Source organism: Oratosquilla oratoria, chromosome 41 (assembly GCF_046742065.1).
Source record: "Oratosquilla oratoria isolate Oo_2021 chromosome 41, ASM4674206v1, whole genome shotgun sequence".
Lineage (NCBI taxonomy): Eukaryota > Metazoa > Arthropoda > Malacostraca > Stomatopoda > Squillidae > Oratosquilla > Oratosquilla oratoria.
In genome coordinates this window covers 5,570,364-5,595,077 of record NC_134817.1, presented here as the reverse complement: position 1 = coordinate 5,595,077, position 24,714 = coordinate 5,570,364, and the positions used below count along the sequence as shown (strand labels likewise).

The 24,714-nt window shown below is 43.9% G+C and overlaps 1 protein-coding gene across 3 annotated transcripts in view; it reads right to left on the bottom strand.

The window, feature by feature from the left end:
- The window catches only part of LOC143020908 (EF-hand calcium-binding domain-containing protein 14-like), a 299,803-nt gene that overhangs the window by 31,953 nt on the left and 243,136 nt on the right, over positions 1-24,714 (bottom strand). For all 3 annotated transcript variants that reach the window (XM_076177814.1, XM_076177815.1, XM_076177816.1), the window contains one exon: positions 5,705-5,841. In XM_076177814.1, the coding sequence (XP_076033929.1) occupies positions 5,705-5,841 (137 nt within the window). The remainder of the gene's footprint in view (positions 1-5,704; positions 5,842-24,714) is intronic.

Sequence of the window (24,714 nt, the reverse complement as noted above, 5' to 3'; positions counted from 1 at the left end):
CGGTAATGGGGTTGGATTATATTTTCTTTGAAAAAAAAATCACACTAAATACTGATCGGACTAAAAATAATGGCATTAAGCTGCCAGGACGTATGAAACACACACACACACACACACACACACACACACACACACACACACACACACACACACACACACACACACACACACACAGGCTTGTTAGTGAAGGGAATAAGCTTCCAAATGAGGCGATTGAACGTAATTAAAATCAAAGTTTTATTTGTTTATTTATTATTATTTTTTGCATCCGACCACAATGTTCAATCATGCTAACTCCTAGTTAGTGGACATAAGAAAGAACTAAGCTGAAATTTAAACTTTAACCTCTGACCCTCTCAATGTCTGTCGAGGGTCAAGATAGGTCACAGGTTACCCCACCCCCTCCTCCTCCAACCCACAGCCTATGGAGAGCGGGAGACGGGGAGGGAGGGGGCTTGGGTCCTGTGAGGAATTTTTCAAAATTCATTATCGCGTCAGCGACTTTTTTTTTTTTTTTTAAGACTTGTGACGTCATAAGCATATTTTCTTTTGAAAACACACACACACACACACACACACACACATACACACACACATATATATATATATATATATATATATATATATGTTAATTTTTTCATGTAGATTTCTTAATATCAGCTTGTAATAGATAATCAAAAATATGTTATATATCTAGTTGATAATATATAAGCCCATCTACATTTTCATGATTTCAGCCGACACCCGCTCTGCGAGGTGGGTAAGGTAGCCTATCTATCCGGGGTTTCAAGGTTTACTGATGTCACGACCTGACTCACGAGCGGGATTCGAACCGCCCACCTCTGGTTTCTCGCTTTAATCCGATCAGCCACCACATTCTCCAACAATATTTCGTTTAATTTTTTGTACTTTCTGCAGCAAGACCCGAGCTCTTTGATATTTAAATGTCAGAAAATTACGAAGATATATTTGGTCTGCCCCAATCAACATATGGTCCGTGAGTGAAAGAAAATATATATATACTTCAGCTAAGGGATTGAATTACGTTTCTTTACAAAGTCCTCTGTGAGGGGCACCGTCCTAGCCTCCCGATAGAGGGGAGTGTGTGACGTTAAACCATGTCATCATCATCATCATCATCACATAGAAATATGTCTTCTTATCTGGGCCCTTCTTCATCACGCACAGGCACGAGAGAAACAAACTAGTTTTAACAAAGAAAATAAGCCTTGCAATGGTTAAGGATAATATGAAGGAATTTTAGTTACAAATTAAAAATAGATTCGAAGCTCTAACAACTTACGAGGACACCGTCGAATATATGAATTTGAATTTAGTGAACATCATTAGAGAATCGGCAGAGAAAGTAGGAAGTACAAAAAGTATTGGAGAAAACAAATACTCCAAAGCTACAAATGACCTAATTAAAAGAAGAAGGACCATGCAGATTAAAAGCAGGAGACGAAATAGAAAGAGTAGAACTAAACAAGCTTATCAACATAAGGCAGACATTAGAGAAAAGAAAGAGAAACATGGATGAAATAGAGGAAACTATTCTCAAAGGTAAGAGTATTAAAGGGACCGAGCGCAGACACGTTTTAGGAAGACAGCAAATGATATGTTAGAAAGATAGAAATAGAGAGATCATTAAATGTAGAGACAGAATGGTAAAAAGAGTAGATGAATTTTACCAAGAGCTTTACTCGTCGAAGACCGTAGTTGAATCAGTAAATTTATCTGTAGACGTTAGCAATGTGCCAGAGATTACAAAGGAAGAAGTAGAATTTGCTCTAAAAACATGAAAAGTGGAAAGATGGTATATCGATAGACCTCTTGAAAGACGCAGGGAAAGAAATTCATATTAAGCTCAGTTGTACACCCAATGCCTACGTCAACAAAGCGTTCCTGAATCGTGGTGCAATGATATAGTAATTTTGCTTTATAAAAACGAGACCAGAAGGACCTTAGTAACTATCGACCGATTAGCTTGCTATCAAATGTATATGAAGTATTCTCCAAGATCCTTACAAATAAACTAAGTCAAGTTTTAGATGGAAACCAACCGAGAGAACAGGCAGGCTTTAGGAGCGGATATTCGACTCTAGACCATTTCCAGGCAATGAACCAACTGATCCAGAAAACGACAGAATACAATATACCTCTCTGTTTAGTTCCTACAGCGCCGGTACGAGTGAATAAGGAAAAAATTGCATATAATTTACCTCCGACACGCCATATCAACATTAAAAAATTTAAAAAATAGGGAGATACTCTAGCATTCCCCCCCCCCAAAAAAAAGGCTATTACGGAAGGGTTGAAATTATCTTACATATGGCCTCTACATTTTAACATAAGCGCAAACACACACACACAAACACACAAACACACACACACATTCACTCTAAGAAATTCATGAGTTGAGACAAAGACTATAAAACCCAGTCGTCACTTTGCAAATCAGGTACCGGTTCAAAAATTGATTAAAAAATAAAAACAATAATAATAATAATAATAATATTAATAATAATAATAAAAATAAAAAGACGATTTTATTCAGCTGAGGGAAATACCTCGTGCACTTGTGAAGAGGAGGTGGAAGTGTATTGTAATACGGTTTCGTTTACCGAAAAGAAGGTCGCGTTCAGCGTTGGCGGCGCCTTTGCCAGCCGGAAAGCCTCTGCAGAGGGTCGGGGTCCAGCAAGATTTCCAGAAGAGCCCGTGAGTCTGGATTCACTCTCTTCCAGCTCCTGAGGCCCTCTATTCGTGGGTCTTTCTCTGCCCACATCTTGTACTCTCTGTTCTCGGGGACAGCTCGTCCCCAGGGCCTGCTTCCCATGGTCAGCATATTGAACAAGATGACCCCACATGACCACAAATCTGCGGGGGGACCGAGGTATCGTGACTCTGGGCTGACGAGGACCTCGGGGGCCATGTACGCGTACTCGCCCATTTGTCCCGTCAACAGCACCTCTTCTCCATCGATGAGGAAGATATCAGACGACCCGAAGTCGCTGATCTTCAGGGTCTTGTCTTCGGCGATGAGAACATTCCCAGGTGTCAAGTCTCGGTGGGCAACTCCTCTTGCGTGGAGGTATTCTACTCCCTAGACGAGCTGGCCGAAGAATTTGTACGCTCTCTTGAGACTGATGTCGTGTAATTCGATGTAAGTCTTCAAGTCTCCTCGAGAGCAGTGCTCCATATACAAGAACCGTCTATTCCCTCTGGAGTGCCAGGCGAAGAGTCGAGCAACGTTCTCGTGTCGCATCTGACTCTGGATGACCTCCTCCGCCCTGAGGTCATCCGAGTTCGAGGCCTTGGTCACGACTTTGCGAGCAACCAGCTCTTTCGTGCTCACGTTTTCCAGGAGCGTGACTGTTCCAAAGGCGCCTTTTCCCAGCACTCGAACTCTTTTCCATGACCTTGCGCTCGTATATCTTAGGACTGTCGTTTCGTTCTCCTTAACGGCCTCTTTGATGTCTTGCGCGGTTATGGGGAAGATGTCGATGGATTCGACTGGAGGCGGAGTTCCTTTATCGGAGGTGCTGTCTTCTTCAGATGTTGTCCAGCATCGGAAGCACCGCAAGAATTTCTTGAAGAGACTGGTTTCCTCCTTGGTATTCTTGTCGTCCCGAGGGCGTCTTGCGCAGCTGCTGAAGAGCCAGAAGATCATTTCGGAAAATAGCCTCTGACAAATACATGAGAGAAGTTTCCCCAAAGCGTCTACCGTGAGAATCGCAAAACGACATCCCAGTTTGTTGTTGGCCAATTACGACCTCGTAACGAGCTAACCGAGGTGACCAACCACGGGACGAAAGGTTAACTAAACACAAAAATAACGCGGTTTAGGTTATCTGTTATGGCTAATGCGCGCCAATTTCATCCCTCCTGCGGCGCGGTTTTAATTAACTTTCTGACCGCCGCTAAGTTATTTCTTTGGGCGATGAGGTTGTCTGATCCATGACTGAACATAACATCGCCTGTGTTAGGTGGGATAGCGAGACCATGTTTTCACTTTTTATTTATTCATTTCTCTAAGGGATCAACTTCATTACCAAACGCAGCTCTTTATGTAAAGCCTTTAACAACCTGGATTAGATTTTTTTTATTAATTCAATATCATTATTACTATTATTATTATTATTATTATTTATTTATCTATTTTTGGAGACAGCTTAGGTGGGTGATTTTTTTTTTTTTTTGGGGGGGGGACGGGGTCAGTCTATGGCGATTCCAGACAGCTGTTGACCCAACACCGGGACGGTAATGGGGTTGGATTATATTTTCTTTGAAAAATAAATCACACTAAATACTGATCAGACTGAAAATAATGGCCTGAAGCTGCCAGGACGTAACAAAACACACACACACACACACACACACACACACACACACACACACACACACACACACACACAGGCTCGTTAGTGAAGGTTTTATTTATTCATTTATTTACTTTTTTTCATCTGACCACAATGTTTAATCAACCTAACTCCTTGTTAGTGGACATGACAAAGCACTAAGCTGAAATTTAAACTTTAACCTCTGACCCTCTGAACGTCTGTCGAGGGTCAAGATAGGTCACAGGTTACCCCCACCCCCCCCTCCTCCAACCTATGGAGAGGGGGAGGCGGGGATGGGGGTTCGAGTCCTGCGTGGAATTTTTCAAAAATTCATAATCGCGTCAGGACGAATCAAAAGTTCTGGAGAAACACTGTTCCCCTTCCGAGGATTTTATTCAGCTGAGGACAGGACGTCCTCGGCGTGAGGACTCCCCATGAGAGGGTTTGTTCTGGCTGAGCGCGGCAGGTGATTTTATTCCACACCTTCCAGTTGATGATCTCGATTATCCGCCACAGACGCTCTTCAATCAAACGCTGCCGCTGTGCCCGTCGTCGGGCGATTTTATTCAGCTGAGGGAACACACTTTCTTGATCCCGTGATCCAAATCACAAATTCGCGAAGCCCATTTTTAAAAAGCCCAATCGTAACAATTAGCCCAGTCTGACAGAAGCCATTCAACAATGAAGCCCAAAATGCGTGAGAGCCCTTTTTGTGCGCTGATCAGTGCGCAGAAGCCCATTATGCGTTGGAGCCCAATGTGCCCAATATACATTGAAGCCTATGAATCCGGGGGTTCAAGGCTTACTGACGTCACGCCCTGACTCACGTGCGGGATTCGAACCGCCCACCTCTGGTTTCTCGCTTTACTCCGCTCCAGTAATATTTTGTTTAATTTTTTGTATTTTCTGCAGCAAGACCCGAGCTCTTGGACACCAACCTAAGTGATATTTAAATGTCAGAAAATTACGAAAATAGGTCTCCCCCAATCAACATATGGTCCGTGAGTGAAAGAAAAAATATATACATAACCTTAGGGACTGAATTACGTTTCTTTACATAGAAATATGTCTTCTTATCTAGGCCCTTCTTCATCACGCATAGGCACATATGCATATGTATGTATGCATATACTGTATGTGTGTATGTATGCCTATATGTATGTCTGCATGCATGCATATATGCATAAGTATATGTATGTATATATTCATGTATGTAGGCATGCACGTATGTATGCATAAATGTCTTTAAATATGCATGTATGTATGCATATATGTATGCATGTATATATGTATGTATATATGCCCTCTATCAATCTAGCCATACCTTTGAACTTACTGACAACGTGAGAGCACCTTGACCCTACCTGCTTGGTGAGCTGGGTGAGCGAGGTCGAGATCTGGTTGATGGTCTCCCACATGGAGGTCTGGTTCTTCTCCAGCTCCTGAAGGCGGACGTGAGACTCGTGGAACTTGGCCGGAAGCTCCGAGCTGCTCGACTCGACTGCAACAAAGAGAGAGTCGAAGTCAGGGGATGCTGGTACTTCGAACTGAGAGAGAAAGAGAGAGAGAGAGAGAGAGAGAGAGAGAGAGAGAGAGAGAGAGAGAGAGAGAGAGAGAGAGAGAGAGAGAGAGAGAGAGAGAGAGAGAGAGAGAGAGAGGGCGGGGTTCTTCCTTCAAGGGGAAGGGCAGGTGTCTGACGGAAGCGAGATCATTGTAAAATGGTATAAAGATGGATTCAACACGAAGAGTACAGAGTGCCTTTCGGCACAAACAAATAATAAATAAAAGACCAAGAGCAATATATATATATATATATATATATATATATATATATATATATATATATATATATATATATATATATATATATATATATATATATATATCATGGTGGAAGTGGGTTGAACACAAAAATTTGTGTATGTGTATGTAACTCGGGCATACAAATATAAGAATGTTGCACTCAATATATATCTCTCGTGATAGCACAATCGGTTAAGTCAATGGTCACTTGTTACGTGTGAGCAGAGGTTCAAGTCCTTAGCTTGACCACGTATCAATTTCTGCATGTATGCTTCAATCGAGTTCCTCGACGTTGATGGCTAAGGATTAAAGAGAATTGTGGTTGATAAATGTATATATATATATATATATATATTTTTTTTTTCTTCTTTTTTTTTTTTTCCTACGGAATTTCTCCACTAATGCGGGGTAGCCTTAAGAACCGACATGACTGCAGGGATAGTACATATTGCTTCTTGAGGTCAAATAACTCAGAGCTTCAGGATATAGTGAATATGTTTTACAGTTACTTTTATATATGTATATGTATGTACATATATATATATATATATATATATATATATATATATATATATATATATATATATATATATATATTGAGAAAAAAGGCGACAAAAGAGAGGGTTTAAATCGAGAGAAAGGTGTTTAAGTCCTCCATCGCTTTGTGTGCGTGTGTGTGCGTGTGTGTGTGTGTGTGTGTGTGTGTGTGTGTGTGTGTGTGTGTGTTATTCACCACCATGGTCTTGAATCACGTGTTGGACTCGTGATCGACAGCTATTAACCTCCCAGATGAGAGCTCAGAGCTCGTATGACCGATCTATGGGTAATACTGTGACCGTACGCGCACACACACATCCAACTCTCCGCCCACGAGAGTTGGAGAAACAACCCGCAGAGCAGCGATACTGAAATCATTTCAGCCCTGGGCGGGATTCGAACCCGGACCGCCGTAGTGGAAGGCGAGAACTCTAACCACTACCCCACGAGGTGTGTTCTAACCACTGCGTCACGAGGTGTGTGTGTGTGTGTGTGTGTACGTGTGTGCACATGTTTGTAATATTCTTCCACATACACAGAGGTACATCCATTTTAATCTCTAACATTTGTCTATTTTAATTAAATCTTTGGCTCAGGACTCCCTGCACTCCCACACATGCGCGGGGGAAGGGGGGGAGGGGAAGAGACGGGGGAGAAGAGGCGGTGGGGGGGGGGATAGCCGACACGGGGAGAAAAGGTCAGACAAGGTTAAGTTCTCGTCCTCTTGACTGGAAAACTTATCCATCTGGCTTTATTCAGCTGGCTGTCCTGGGAACCAGCCAGGTGGTGCAATGTTTGGTCCAGTGTGAGGGTTTGCAGTGGGGCGTGGGCGTGCTCAGTGGGCGTGTTCCTTTGTGTGTAGGCAGAAGGCTCAACGGGGGGCTCTGGTGGACGTGTCGGTAGAGGGCGGCGGTGTGGGCGTGCGAGAGTGATGATCTCACTCGGCTGGGAAAGAGAGAAAAAGAGAGAAGAGAAGAGAGGAAAGAGAGGGAAGAAAGGAAAGAAAGAGAGAGGGAGAAAGTGAGAGAGAGAGCGAGAGAGAGAGCGAGAGAGAGAGAGAGAGAGAGAGAGAGAGAGAGAGAGAGAGAGAGAGAGAGAGAGAAAGTGAGAGGAAGAGAGAGAGAGAGAGAGAGAGAGGGACAGAGTGAAAAACAGAGAGAAAGAGAGAGGGAGGGAGGAAGGGAGTGGGAGGGGTAGAAAGAGAGAGATTCAGCGAGAGAGAGAGAGAGAGAGAGAGAGAGAAGGCCTACGTAGCGCCATCAAGCAGACGTCTATTGTCGCAGCGAAGCAGCTCAGCTCGACTCATCGAGTGGAGGTGGGGGGGGGAGGGCGGGGGCGGCACTATCCTTGTAAGATCGCAAGGGCGTGCCCAGGAGAGATCAGGAGGGGGGAGGAAGTCTATTAGACTATAGCCTTGGGCCTAAAGCATTAACTAAGAATAGTACACTACTAGTTTATCGGGAAATATAGGGTCTAGCTGTGATGGTGCAAGATGGTAGTGGCACGGCAGAGGATTGGTATAAAGATATTGCATACCACCACGACGCATAGTGCAGGAGTTGTGGTTAAACAAATGAATGGTTTATTCTGTGAATGGTCCAGCATGGTGGTGGCATCCCGGCAGAATGGTGTTCATGGTCAAAAACATATGAGAACAGTGATAAGATGGTGGTGACATATCACAGGAATGGTTTTACAAAAGCAGTGAATCGAAAGATGGTTACAATAGGATTATGCGTCAAAGGGGAATAGTGTGGATGAATAGTAACACGCCAGGAGGATAGTGGGTAGTGGTGCAGTAGGCCAGGCCAGGGCAGCCGGCTCCGGCTCAGTAAAGGGGATCACTCGAGACCGTTGCTCCTTCCTAGCTTAAAGTACCGGCAGTAACTGGGCCTCTACCGCACTGCGCCGGTAGTATCCTACCGGCTCGTGTACTCCGCTACCGGCAGTTTAACTGGACGGAAACATCCACGAATGGCTGCCGGCTTACAGTGCCGGCAGTCAACGAGCCTATGCAATGACACGGTAATGATGTACTGACTATCAAACCGCTATGAAGGCTTGCCGGCTTACACTGCCGGCATGACTACCCGTGATTACCAAAGGTCACACTAATAATGTCAGTGAAGTTAGGAATTAGCATCGTACTCCTCGGGTAGTAGGGAGTACCGGGGAAGTTCCTTTACCCGGTGTTGGTACCGGTTGTAGTAGTGACAGAGAGCGACCAGTAATGAAGGCAGAGGAAGGACTGCGTTATGATTGGTTAAGGAAGAAAAGGGGCGTGGCTTGTTCTGCCAGATACCTTTGCGGTTATCTTATTTTGATTGGCTTCTGGAACAACAACAACAACAACAACAGCAATAACAACAACAACTACATCAACCAGCAGCGCGTCAGGTCAATTCAACACCACCAACTCTAGGATTACGAATCTAAGTCACGATGTTTGCAATAGTCAAGTAATTAAGCCTTTAGATATCATTATACTCTTCCAAATTGAAAACAAATACTGTAATCTAATATCAGTCTTACTAAGAATTGTGAATGTGGGTTTTTCAGATGCTGAGATCATATACTGGGGGGTGGGGGTTTAAGGTGGGAATTTCGGAAATTTATAATTTGTTACTGGTACGTGTCTGTTGTTTACGAAATTACTTATGGTCCATTAAATCGAGAGCTAAATATATATACATACATATATATATATATATATATACATATATATAATATATATATATATATATATATATATATATATATGACATAAATGGGAGTAGGAACCACAGGAGTCTTAGTCTGACTATTACGCCTGTGTTTCCTACTCCCACTTACGTCAACCCGTCAGAATGCCTCAACACATATATATATATATATATATATATATATATATATATATATATATATATATATATATATATATATATATATCATATACCAACGGCTTTTTCCTCCTTACAAGGGAGGTAGTAAAAAAAAAAAAAAAAATCCATCCCCACTCATTCCACCCCCACACACTCCACTCACATTCACCACCCTCCCTCCCTTCTATCTTGGCTCCTTCTGGATGACCGATCATCCCTGCATCTTGCCTATTGCCCTGGGTCAGAAGCAATGTAGCAAGACAATACATTCTCCTATCCCAAATATCTGCTTCATTTAATCGGCGACCACCCCCCTCTCCGTCCCCTCATGCAGAACAAGAGGAGACGGGGAGAAATCCCTTCGGGCTGTGTCAAAATATTATTCAAACATACTCCCTCCACCCATTTCCTTCCATTCATCACATCATCCATACACAACCATTCTCCACTCACCCCTATCTTCTGTCTTCTCTCGTGCCTTCCTGTCTACCCTGTCATAAGCCTTTTCCAAATCTAAAGGCCCAAAAAACATCCTTACCTTTTCCTATAATTTCTCACGTATCTACCTTACCACAGAAATATGATCCACGCAACCCCTACCTGACCTAAACCCACACTGTTCCTCGCCAATTATTCCCTCTGTTCCTCTCCTAATCCTCTCAAACAAGACCCTCACATAAGCATTCCAAACTACACTCAACAAAATTATCCCTCTAAAACTGCTACACTCACACTTGTCCGCTTTTCTCTTGTGAAGTGGAACTATACAGGCACTCCTCCAGTACTCTGGCACTCTACTCTCTTTTAAACAAACACTAAACAACCTCACCAGCCAATCCACCATCAGTGTATCTCCGTTTTTTAGACACTGCATGACACCCATCTAACCCAGGTGCCTTACCTGCTCTCATCATTTTTAATAACTGCTTTCTCCTCATCTTTCTTTATTTCTCCTCCATTTTTCTTATTTATCATTGTCATTTTTAGCGCTTCCCACTGCAACTACCTTTCCCTCCCTATCCTCCTTCACATTAAACAACTCCCTAAAATACTCTGCCCATCTTCCTCTTACTGCCGCATCTTCCATTATCCTTTCTCCATCTGCACCTTTTATATTTTCTTCTCTACTTGATTCGCCTCCTCTTCCTCTCTTAATTTCCTTCCAACACATCTTTCTATTTTCTTCAATTCTTTTTGTCATACTCTTACCCCATTTCACATCCGCTCTCCTCTTTGCCTCCTTTATATCATGCTTTATTTCTCTTTTCTTTTCTTTGTACTTTTCATATAATTCTTTCGTCCTATTTTGTAATCAATCTATGAATGCTCTCTTCTTCTCATCAACAACCTTCTTTGCTTCCTTATCCCATCACTCACTACCGTTTCTTCTATTTCCTCCAGTCCTCCTTGTTCCACACACCAACTTTACAATTTTGTGATTCTCTCCTTGAACTATCTCCATTCCTCCTCCACTCCTAATACTACTCTATCCTTCACTCCCTCCCACTCCTCTCTCAGTTTCTTCTTGTACTCTTTCTCCTTTTCTCATTTAACCAGTTTACTGTAAGCACCTCCCTACCTTCTATCCTTCTACCTCTTTCTCCATCTATCCTCCATTCTAAACTTACCATCTACCAAAAAATGATCTGATATTCCCTCACTCTCTCCCTTTAGAAAACGTACGTCCAAAACTCTTCCTACTCTTCCCCTGGTTACCACTAAGTAGTCCATTAATGCTCTATCTACCACCCTTCCACCCACCACCCTCTCTCATGTGTACTTATGCTTCACATTCTTCATATATATATATATATATATATATATATATATATATATATATATATATATATATATATATATACTGTGTGTGTGTGTGTGTGTGTAAATAAACAGTCAGGCCACAAAGAGAAGAGAAACTATCGTGCGGGATGACACAAGTGCAAGTGCAGCTGAGAGTCGCCATACCAGCAGCTACAGCTGTCCTCAATCAAAACTTCAGCAAGAAACAATATAGGATTGTCGGCGCGGCGTGAACCAGCTGCAAAGGGGAGCGCACCTCCCAGCTGCAACAGGGCGTCCCAACCAGCTGCAAAAATATGGCAGCGAGAAAGAACTGGTACTGAATTAACCGAACTATTTTTCACTAATGTGAACACGATAACGACAGCAAAGCATTAGACGTGGTATACGATGGAAAAAATATATAAAGTAAATAACATATTTGATAAAGCTCAGGACATCCATTCCAGCTGGAAAACATGGCGTGTGCACCAGCTACAACAGTCTGCGTGCATGTCAGCTGAAGAGGATCGCGTGTTGAACAGCTACCAGATGTGTCTACCACCTTTAAAAAAGACCTTTTCTACCATCTGAACGAGACACCGTACCAACCAGCTGGGTTGTTTGAACCATCCGGACAAAGAAGAAGAATAGTTTTATTTATCTATTTTTTGTGAACCAGAGTAGCTTCGCGCCCCTCCACCCTCGAACTCAACCATTGACGACGTGACGTAATCTATCGTTTTACTTTCACCAGCCCAAGCGTCCTTAACAAAAACACCTTCAGATCACAGGATCTTCGGTCGGGAGTCCTTCTTCCTGCTGGAGTGCTGGGCCTTCTCGGCCTTCCTCTCTTCTCCACAAGAGCTTCTGTTCGCTCCACCACCCTCCTTGACGCCCTTCCACCCACTCCAGACTCCATCGCGCGTGTCCTGCATACCCAATACAAACGAATTTTCCAACACGCTGGACAACCAACCTCATCACAGTGTATCGCTCTACGTGTAGCCTGTTCACTAGGTCAATTCTAACCAAAGCCTTGGGAAAAGCTTGTCACGTCTACTAGGTCCTCAAAGTTGGCAGCCCTGACTTCTGTGAGACTTAACATGTGTTGCTTGTCCAACAAGACCTTGAACAACAAGTATCAGGCTTCCCAACTGTAAGATGGCAGCCGTGGCGAACGTACACGCTCTGAATGCTATGAAGACAAACACAGTGCCCCTGAATGAGCATATTTCTCACGAAACAAATGCAATATTGTGGACACACGAAAATAACCCATGATTTATATATAAAAAAAAAAAAAATGCAATTCAAAAATTCTTACATTTTCGAGCTACTGTATAGAAATTTATTTCAAAGAATTATTGTATATAGGAATATGTTAAAAATCAATAACGAAAAATATAACTGCATTGTTCTGGTTTATTACGTTCCATAGTAAGATAAGTAGACGCTGTCTATGAAAGTTTTGTATGATTTACATGTACTACTTTATGAGCATATGCATAAAAAGCACTATGTATTTAGACTCTTCATATGCCATACATGGTTTCATAATTGTGTTCTCTCTCTCTCGCTCTCTCTCCCTTCCTAACCCCTTCTCTTTCTTCCTAACACACACACACACACACACCACACAATATATTTTGCATAGTTAACCCATTCTTTAAGCGTACAGTCAACAACCACACCCAACCGCCCTAAACACACAAACATATCCCTGACAGCTCCTCCATACAAAATCCTCAAAGACCTTAAACACACAGATACACACACACATACTCTTCCTACAGTATGTCCTTTACTTTCCCCCCTAGCCCCCCCTTCCCTTTTGGTGTGGAAAGGGCACGACTCTGAGGCCTGGGAATCACAGCACGTGCAGCTCCCTACTCTTCCTCTTCCTCCTCCTCTTCTTCCTCCTCTTCCTTCCTTGCCCTCCTCACTCTAACTGCTTTTACATGCTCCGAAGTCTATCAAAGGTTAACCAAACTGCTGCAACAGAGCGCACAAAGACTATGCAGGGGCACATGTACATATGCATGCATACATACATACATACATACATACATACATACATACACAGATACACGCACACACGTGGTAGAGACGTTACTCATCATGTTTAAAAGGACGAGATGCAACTAACGGTGAGTTTTGAGATTACTTAAAGCTAGAGAGCATGCACCGATTAAAAGTTTCTGTGAAAGGTATTTGGGTAAATAAACCTAGGTCAATATGTCTAGTTGACATCTAGGTGTACACACACGCGTACACACACACACACACACACACACGCACACACACACACACACTCCGTGCATACGTTGCTGCCACTGCCCCCTTCTCCCCCCACTCCCTATCCCCCTTCTCCCCCCACTCCGTATCCCCTCTCTCCCCCCATACTCCGGCGTGCTCAAAACATGTGTTTCCATGTCCTCTGCAACCTTACCTCCTTCCACCTCCACCTCCCCCCTCCCTCGCACGAATATCCTTGAATTACTTGCACCGTTTTATCAACATCCTCCCCTTCAACCCCCTCATATTTCTCTCCTTCTTATCTCTCCTACCACTCCTTTCCCGCACTCTCTCCTTCTCTCTTCCTCTCCTCTCTCTCTCTCCCCACTACATTCCTTACGTAACGCGTGCATATAATGAGTGTGGCAGGGGACCGGGCTAGCTGGCTCGCCCTACCCTTCCCTACATTCCTCCACATATATACAGGTAATTATGCTCCCCTCTCCCTTCTATCCACCCCACCCTCCACTCCCCACAAGGGGGAGGGGAGAAAGGCGGGGAGAGGATAAAGCCGAAACACAGTTTTGGATAATTATAGAGGACATATGGAGGATGGGAATGGAAGATTAAGAAAAAATGGAATTGGTGTCGTAAGAGAAGGAGAAAGAAGAGAAAGAGGAGGAGGAGGAGGAGGAGGAGGAGGAGGAGAAGGAGGAGGAGGAAGGCCGGGCAGGAAGTGAGAGGCAGCGGTAGGAAGTGGGTGGAGAGCCGCGATGGAGAAGGGTGAAGGGAGGGAGTGGTTGGGAGTGAAGGGAGGAAGACATGAAAAGAGAATATAGCAAAGAGAGATGAAGGGAGAGAAGATGAGAAAAGGAAGAAGGGAGATGGAGGAAGAGAGAAGGAAAAGGAAAGAGTGGGAGGGGAATAGGGAAGAGGGAGGAAGAGAGAGGGAAGAGGGGGGATGGGAATAGGGAAGAGGGGGAGGGGAATGGGGAAGAGAAAGGAGGGAAGAGGGAAGAGGGGGGATGGGGACTGAGGAGAGGAAGAGAGAGGGAAGAAGGAAAAGGGAAGAGGGAAGAGGAAAAATGGGAGATGGGAAGAGCGGTGAGGTGAAGTACGAGAGGATGATGGGATTGGGGGGGAGATGGGAAAAGGGGAGAAGGGAACATAGTAGAGGGAAACGAGGAGAGGGGCAGAGGGGAGAGGCGTGAAGAACGAGGGAGGAAGAAAGAGGGGACATGAGAGATGGGGAGGGGAGAAGGAGGAGAGGAAAGAGGGGAGGAGGGCAGAGGAAAGAAGAGGAAAGAGGGGACATGGAAGATGGGGGAGGGGAGAAGGGAGAGAGGAAAGAGGGGAAGAGGGAATGGCGGAAGTAGATAGGACATGTGGTCTAGATTGGGAGGGAAAGAGGGCAAGAAGGAGGATGCGGTAGGGAGGGAGGAGGTGGTTCCTCATGAAATATTCAAGATGGGCGTCTGGGAGCCAACGTGAACTCTCCTCCTCATCCCACCCCAACCGCTCCCTCCCTCCCTCCTTCCCCCCCCCTCCCACACACCCATGTCCACTCTCTCCCTCCCTCATCCTTCCTAACGCCCCTCCTCCTCCTCCTCATATCTCATCCCTTTATTACCTCCTCTTTAGGACTCCTGCCTCACCCTCCTCTTTCACTTCCTCCTCTTCCTCCTCACAGAATTTTTTTCACTCCTGAAACTCAAATTTAAGATCTCTTTCAGCTCATCTAATTTCTTCTTATTTCTTCCTTTTAACTTGAACTTTAAACACGCTTTTCTGTTCTCCTCCTCCTCCTCTTCTTCTTCTTCCTCCTCGTTTTCTTTCCTTCCCCTCTCCCTTCCTAAAAAAAAAAAAGAAAAAAAAAAACTCCCACTTCTTTAACTCTCCTTCCATGTGATTGTAATCTTTGGTGGGTAGGATCTATGACGTGCGCTTTTGTATTAAAATGCTGAAACTCCTCCTTTCTTCCTCCCTCTTCCCAAACCTCCCACACTCCCTCTTTTCCTTTCCTCGCCCTCCCCACACACTCCTCATAACCCCCTCCTCCTCCTCCATTTCCTCCGTCCATGTCCTCCCACTCCCTCACTCCATCGGTCCGGTCCCGTCCTTTAGAAACTTTATTCTGTTTGATGTAAGATGACTCCCCGAGTTGGGGGGGGGGGAAGAGGCTCTTGGGAACTATTTCGAATCGAGTGTGCCCCCCTTTCCCCCCACTGGGGAGAATAAATTATGAAAACACCTGTCGTCTGCCAGAAGGAAATATATAAAGCGGCATCAAGGGACTGAGAGAGTATAACTTCAAGATCTTCTCATCTCTTCCTTTTCTGTCGCCAGACTCCTCTTCCTCCTGACCCACCCCCCTTGCCTCCTACTCCTCCTCCTCCTCCTTCTCCCTCCATACTACTTCGCTTCGTAATTTCCTTCCTTCTGGGGTCATTTCCTCCTCTTGGTGCCTCCTACCTCTTACGTCCTAGCTTCCACGCTCTTCCTCCTCCTCCTCCGCTTCATTTCGCCTTCCCTTCCGCCTCTAAACCTTCTTTTTTTTTTTTTTTTTTTTTTTTTTTACCCTCTTGCCTCTTACGGCTCGTCCTATCTCCGACGCTCCTCCTCCTCCTCCTCCTCCTTTGGTCTTCCCTTCCACCTCTAAACCTCCTTTTTTTTTTCTTCTTCTTTTTTTCTTATCCTCTTGCCTCTTACCTCCTACATCCTATTTCCGACGCTCTTCCTCCTCCTCCTCCTTTCGTCTTCCCTCTCGTTTCTAAGCCTTATTTACTTTCCTTCTTCTTATTTTTCTTCCTTTCTATTGTCTTTACCCTCGACTTCAGCATGACCTTTTCCATAAAACAAGTATAATTATCGCCATTTTTGTTGCAAGTGTCGCCATGCTCGCTTTCATCTTCCATGCCATCGTCATCACCATTTCCGCCGGCAGCGTCACTATCAGCATCAGAACCGCTATCACCATCTTCTCGATCGCCAATTTGGGTTCATTGGGGTGTGAGGGGAAGCCGGTCGTACGTACACACGCACGCACACACAAACACACGCACGCACACACACAATGTGGTCGAGCCTCAGTTTAATAGCTATAGTCTGATGGTGGACGGGGAACAGGAAGAGAAAATATATGTTAGACTCACTCTCTGTCTCTCTCTTCACATGTGCTTTTAAGTATAAAAAAGAGGAAAGAAAAATAGGCAATGGAAAGAAATAGAGAAGAGAGGAAAGACGAAGCAAAATAAGAGGAGAGGAAGAGATTTAAAGAAAAAAGAGGAAAAGAGAGGAAGGGAAAAAGAAAGAGATAGGACTTACCGCTCTCCGTTATATTCCCTGAACACTTTCACCCGTATACAAGTCTATGGTCTCATCGTAAGTATAAAAAAGAGGAAAGGAAAACATGCATTGGAAAGAAATAGATAAGAAAGGAAAGAAGAAGCAAAAAAAGAGGAGAAGAGGAGAGGAAAAAATAAAAACATAAAAAAGAGGAAAAAAAGAGAAAGAGAAAAAGAAAGAGGCCTTACCGCTCTCCCTTATATCCCGGAACACTTTCACCCGTGTGTAAGTCTACGGTCTCATCGCACCAAGTTTCACTCGACATGTTACGCGTCCCCCCCCCGCCCTCTACCAATGACATCTCCTTCTTCCCGTTCTGGTGCCCACTTTTTTCTACCTTCTTCTTTGTTTCTTCTTTACTTATATTCATTTACACACCAAGCTTTCTTCATTTACAACTCTCTCTCGAACTCTTTATCTTCAATTCTCTCCTCTTTCTCACAGAATTTTTACTCTTTTTTATTTTCCTTTTCTTCACCCTCCCTCCCACCCAATCCCATTCTGTTTCCATCTCAATTACTCTCCCACTCTCCCTCCTCCTCCTTTCTCATTCACCCTTCGGCAGCCCGCACCCCTTCTTGTTTACCAGAATGGCCTATTCAGGGTGATTCACCTTCCTCAATCATATCTGTTATCTCCATTCTCTCCACTCCTACGCCTACAATTCTCCTCGTATTCCACAATTTCTCCCTTTTTCTCAAAATCTGACTTCCAGTTTCTCCCTGGAATATGTCTTTCTTTTATTATTTTTTATCCTTCTCCTTGTCTCCTTCTCTGCAACCTTTCTTCAACATTTCGTCATATTTCTTCAATATAACTTTTATTCTCATTTTTGTTTTCTCTCCATCCCAATCTTCTTTTCCTCCATCGTTCCTCTCTTTTTCTCCTTCCAAAGTTCTCTTTTCTCCGTCACTTTTGTCTCTTATCACCCGTCTCTTTCCCTTCAAGTTCTTTCTCCATTTCCCTTCTACTTCCCTCAACTCACGAAAACAATCCTCGAAACTTTCTCCCCTTCCTTTCCTCTTCCTCCCCAACTCCTCCTGGCTATTTTCCTCCTTCAAACTTCCCCCAGTCACTTGTCCCTCTCCTCCTCCTCCTCCTCCTCTTCCTCCTCCTACTCCTTCTTCTCCTCTCCGCCGTCTGTAAAATATTCCTTCGTCTTCTCTCTGATTTTTTAACTTTTTCTTTCATGTTAATTAATTTGCTGTTCCTTCTTCCCCTCCACCTCCACTCGCTTCCCTCCATCCCCACTCCACACTCCATGCGTCATACCTACGTCAATCCTCCTTCCCCTCCTCTCCTCCACTCCATATGGGACCCAAAACCTCCATATGGACATTCCCCTCCATTTTCAAAGAGCAACCGGACACCTCCCTCCATACTTCATACTCCATTTCCAGCTCCACTCTGAAATGGAGGAGGAAATACCTCCATCCCTTCACCCTCCATAATCCACTTCCCCTCCTCCATTCTGCCCATCCAACTCCATTATTTGTCAATAGAATGGACCCCTCCCTTTACGCCCCTCAATACTCCGTCTGTAAAAGGAAGCAACTTCACCCAGAAAAATACTTATATTCCTCCTCACACCTTCCCCTCCTCCTCCTCCTCCTCCTCCATCCACTCTTCTTCATCTCAGTCACACCATCTTCCACTTCAGACTTACTCCACAAACTCCCTCCTCTCTCAGGCACCTCCTACTCCTACTCTCCCTCCTATCTCCCTCTCACCCACCCCCCGTCCCGCTTACTAATGCATTTGTCGGGAACCTTCAAAGATTTCCCATTTTCTCCCTTCTGAAGGTCTACAAAAAAAAAAAAAAAAAAAAAAGTGAAAAGAATGCAAAAGGCCTTTGTTAAAAAAAAATCCACATTTCTACATTATCTATTCAAACGTCCTTAGGTTGTCAAAAATCTTCGGATTCTAAAAAGGAGGACCTAATAAACGTTCAGAGGAGTTTATGTCCTTATTTTCCTCCCAGCCGGAAATGACATCACAAGTTAGCGAGTCGTTTACTCTTATGAGGAAACACAAAGTCTTACGGGGGAAAAAAATGGCAAACACTCTGGGCCTCATTACCATCAGGACTCCAAGGCGCCGGCGACCTTAGAGCTCGAACGTGTGTGTATGTATGGATGTATATACATATGTGTACACACACACACACACACACACACATATATATATATATATATATATATATATATATATATGTATATATATATATATATATGTATATCATATATATATATATACATATATATATATATATATATATATATATATATATATATATACACACTATAATAAAGTGCCTCTGTCTGTCTGTTCACGACCTCCTAGGGTTTTAGAGATAGACCCCCATAACTATATATATTCTGATACCCTATCCCTCCAGGTACTTGGATAACTATATTTCATTAAAAAATTATTTTGGTTAGGGTTATGAGTTAAAGTTACGTGGGGTATAATTAGGTGAGAGATTATTCACGAATTTCTCCTAGATTTTTGCAGATAGACCCCTATAACCATATATATTTTGAAACCTTATAACCCAAGTTACTTGGATTACTATCCATATCCTCTTAAAAAGGCGGACCCCATCTTGATCGAAGTCTCAATCGACCGTGACCTCTGTATCTCCGAACGCTGTGTAAAACACCAAGACTTTGTTGAGGATCTTGTACAGAAGCGAGGATGTATACAACATGAACGTCGTGGGATTAGTCTGCACGAGTAAGCTAGCGGGCATTGGGGTGGGCGTGAGACACGGGTGGAGAGAAGTGGGAGGGGGAGGGGGCATTAATAAACCAGGCGCTCATGTCTTCCTCGACACAATCTCACGCCAATCGGATGCAGCATTCCGTGAGGTACCAACAGCCAATGTATATATATATGTATGTATATATATATATATATATATATATATATATGTACATACACGCACACACAAACGAGGGTAGTTCTAAAAGTAATGCCTATATATATATATATATATATATATATATATTTATATATATTTCTCGTCCTTTTTTCCGGCACCAAGGGATCCGAGGGGAGGGAATTGTTTATGGAATTGTGACTGATCCTTTGTGCTCATAACCTAAAACTTATCTTTCTGACAGTAAGCCCTGTCATGAATGTGCGTCAGAAGCAAAGATGCGTCACTGAAATGCACCACGCAGAGGTGGAACCAATCGACATTCGCCGGCGATTGGTGAACGTTTACGACGCCGAGTCAGTTGATGTCAGCACGGTTAGTAGCTGGGTTTGTCGAATCCGGAGTGGCGACAGAGATGTGAATGACAAATCGCCCTCCGGGCGCCCATGGACAGGACCTTGCTCATCGCTTGGCGAAAGTCCATTGAGAAATGGGGTGATGACGTGAAGAAATAAAATTTGGAGCAGAAATGTCTGCTCGATTTAATAGTGCTACTCCCGTCTTCTTAATTCTTAATTTTTTGAGTTACGAGTAAAAAAAAAATAGAACTACCCTCATATATATATATTAATACACACACACACACACACACATATATACATACACGCACACACACACACACACACACACACACACACACACACATATATATATATATATATATATATATATATATATATATATACTGTAAGCGATGTAAATAAATAAAATAAATTAATTTTATGAAACACTGTTCTCATAACTAGCCGAACGTGGTAATCAATGGTCCCAACCAAGTGTAATATGATTAAGTTATGCTTCATATCATGACCATGCTTACTGTGCCACAATTATGCTTACATGCATTACAAATGTCCAACAAGAATAATCCCAATGAATGCACGGTCAATATTTACAATTATTCACATTGGACACGAATTGGCATGCAGCATGATGACTTTCATAGGACTGACTATGCTTATTTGCACGAAGGATATTCACTAGAAACATTATTGTCATCTCGTAACAACATGAACGAAGGCATAATCATGCTTACCTGTGCCCCTACATAAAATGCTGGGGAATGATTTAAGGATAAGTTTATGCTTACCTGCAGCATAGGGACCCATTCGTCAGGAACAGCCTTACTATGCTTACCTGTTATAGTGATGCCCCCACATAAACGTAGTAGTAGTAGTAGTAGTAATAGTAATAACAACAAAGATAGGAATAGTTACACCAATAGTAATAAGAGTATTTGTGTGTGATACAAGGCACAGCAACAATAATAACAATAACAATAAAACTGATAACAATAATAACTAACACTAAACTTGAAGCCAACTACATATAAAGCCAACAAAAACTACAAAATATAAGAGAAAATGAAATAATGATAATAAAACATCTGGGTTCTCATCTTTACAGAATAGCGGGAATTCTCATCCTTGACAGCGCCACATCTCCCCACCTGTGACCCACAGCCCCCCCACTCCTCCCCCTTCCCCCTCCCCCCTCCCCCCACATTGTCAGCTATTATGCTTCACTTCAAAAGAACGTCTCATCCGGAGCTGACATGAGTAATGACAGTACTGACGACAGTGGAAGAAGCAGCAGTTGTAATAGTTAGTAGTAGTAGTATTGATAGAAGTAGAGGTAAAGGAGTAATATTAGTATTAATAATAGCAATAGTAACAGTAGTAGTACATGCAATGGTGGTAGTTGTAGCAGTTGTTGCAGTAGTTGCAGAAAAAATGGATGTAGTAACATCAGATGTGGCAGTAACAGTAGTAGTAATAGTTGTTGTAGTAGTAATAGTTGTTGTAGTGGTGGTAGTTGTTGTAGTACTTGCAGAAGAAATGGATGTAGTAGCATCAGATGTGGCAGTAACAGTAGTAGTAGTAGTAGTAGGATTAGTAGTATTAGTAGTAGTAGTAGTAGTAGCAGTAGTAGTAGTAATTGTGGTAGCACTTTCAGTAGTGCTCGTATTTGATCAGTTTAGTAGCAGTAGAACGAGTGGTGTGGTAGTTGTAGTAAATAGTGTGCAATTGCAGTAGTGTAACAATGTAGTAGTACGGTAGTAGTGCAGCATTGTAGTCATATGATACCAATGATGGTGTTAGCGGTGGTGGTGGTGGTAGTGGTGTTAGTACCATGTTCATAGTATTCAACTGAACCGTTCTGTCTCTTCTGGTAGCAAGAGAAGCCGCCATTTTGCTCCGGTAGTACCGGAAGATGAAGTCCAACAAGGCTCTGTCATGCTACGGCCACAGTTCTCGGGAAGGGAGGGGGAGAGGTAAGGAGGGGGAGAGGAAAGGAGGGGGGAGGGAGGGAGGGGGAGAGGGAAGGAGGGGGTGAGGGAGGGAGGGAGGGGGAGAGGGAAGGAGGGGGTGAGGGAGGGAGGGGGAGAGGGAGGGAAAGGGAGGGGAGGGGGAGGGGGAGAGGGAGGGAGGGGAAGAGGGAGGGAGGGGGAGAGGGAAGGGAGGGAGGAGGAAAGGGAGGGTAAGAGGGAAGGAGGGAGAAAGAGGGAGGGCGAAAGGGAGGGGAGGGGGCAAGGGATGGCAGGGGTAAAGAGAAGGGAGGGGAGAAGGAGGTAGGGCAAGGGAGGGTGAGAAAGGGGAGAGGGGGAGGGAGGGAAGGGTTAGAGGGAGGGGAGAGGGAGAGAGAGGTAGGGGAGGGGAGGGGAGAGGAGGGTGAGTGGAGAGGGAGAGGAGAGGAGGGGAGGGGAGAGGAGAGGGAGATGGGGAGAAGGAGAGAGAGGGAAGGAGGGGGAAGGAGGGGGAGAGGGAGGGCGGAGGAGAGGGAGGAAGTAAGGAGGTTCCAGCTGCGGCGGTCAACGTCGGGAGGAGGCAAAAACGGAGACGATGGAACCACCGGAGAAGTGACATCATCGCCCGTCCCCACCCCCACCCCCTCCCCCCGCCTCTCTCCTCCTTCCAACCATATTACGGGCTGGGTGGGGGGAGGGGTGAAGGGTTAAGGAGGAGGGGAAAGGAGTAAAAAAGGGGGAAAATGGGGGAAGGAAAAGAGGTAAGGGGATGGGAGGGAAGAAAGGAGTGAGGGACGGAAGGAGGAGGAGGAGGAGGAGGAGATGTGAATCATTGAAAAAAATAGCAATAAAAGGAAGTAATGATGACGATGGCGAGGAGGAGGAGGAGGAGGAGGAGGGGAAGAAGATTTGAAGAGATAAAATAGAGAGAGAGAGGAGAGACAGAGAGAGAGACACACAGAGAGAGAAAAGAAGAAGAAGATGTAAGGTGTTAGGATCCACCACGGCGACCATCCAGGCAGACTGAGAGGAGTTTGGAAGTTGGAGTGTTGGGGGGGGGGGGGTGGAGTAGGAGGAGGGGGGAGAGAAAATAAGAGAAAAACAAGGGGAGAAGTTGAGGAGTGGGGAGATTTGGGAAAAGAAAATGACAACTGAGGAAAACAGAGAGAAGGGGAGGGCAAAAGAGAGGAGGTGAGAAGAGAGTAGAGAAACGTGGGCAAAAGGGAGGGAAGAGGAGTGAAGAGGAGAAAAAGAGAGAGCAGGAGGAAGAAGAGAAATGAGGAGAAGGAGGAAGGAAGGAGAATGCAGGAGGAGGAGGCGAAAAATTAAGACGGGGAAGGAGGTATAATGATATAGAAGGCAGAAAAAAAGAGATATAAAATGCTCAAGAAGACCTATGAAAGAAAATTCACCAAAGAAAGTCGCTCAGAATGGGCTACGAAATAAAACTGGAAGCCATAAAGCGTTAAAACGACGAGCGCGGCCTGAATACGAAACGGCCTAACGGAATAAAAATTTAAATCAAACTTAATCAAATGAGAGGACATTCGTTAAATAACGAAGATAAACAAAGCTTCAGACGGCCAACTAGAAATATAAAAACAAGTTATCGAAAAAAAAGGAGAGGTCACGAAAGGAGACTGATGGCACAGTAAAAAAAATGAAATAAAATAAAATAAGTAAATGAATAAATACTAAAAAAAGGCAACTTGAAGGACATGACGAATAAAATCAACGTCTTAAAAATCGAAAAAGAAGACAAAGAAATGGAACACTTAAGAGCAAACAACGAAATAATTCGAATTTCATAAACTTTAAGACCAACGTAAACGAATTAAAAGACACTACAACAGATGCTCATGAGAAACAAGAGGAAGAGAGAAAACGGACACCCAAATGAAAACGGAGAACAACGACGACGACGACTTGAAACAAGAGAACATCGCGTTCGCATATACACACATCTCTTTGTCTACACAGACACATTTAATAATTATAATACTAATTATGTTAAAAATTACAAAAGGTGATATTCCTTTTTCTTGTAATTGCTAACAACTTTATTACACAGAGGGATATCTCCCGTCGCGTGTGTGTGTATGTGTGTGTGTGTGTGTGTGTGTGTGTGTGTGTGTGTGTGTGTGTGTGTGCATACGAGTGCACATATATGTGCTTGTGTACAGATGTATAAACACATACATACAGACAAAAGGACGCACAATCACATTACACAATGAAACACAGATGCACATCAACACAGAAATCAGCATAAGTACATGCACGCACACACACACACCACATATATGTACCAAACACCCTCATGAACATAGACAAATGTATACGGACAACAGACAAACGCGCACGCACGCACACACACACACATACACACACGTACACAAACGCGTACACACACATGGTCCTTCCTTCCTGCCCTTTGTAGAGACACAGGAAGGCCACAGCAGAATCCTTCCGCATATCAAAGACCCCCCTTCTGGGTCCTTTTTGGGTGAAAGAAGACCTTCCAGATGAGGCCTTCCGCAGCAGACGATGCCGCTGCCGCCGCCATGGAAGGTCCCCTGGCCCGCATTCAGAGGCGGTCGTCCGCTCGAAGAGCTAAGGTCG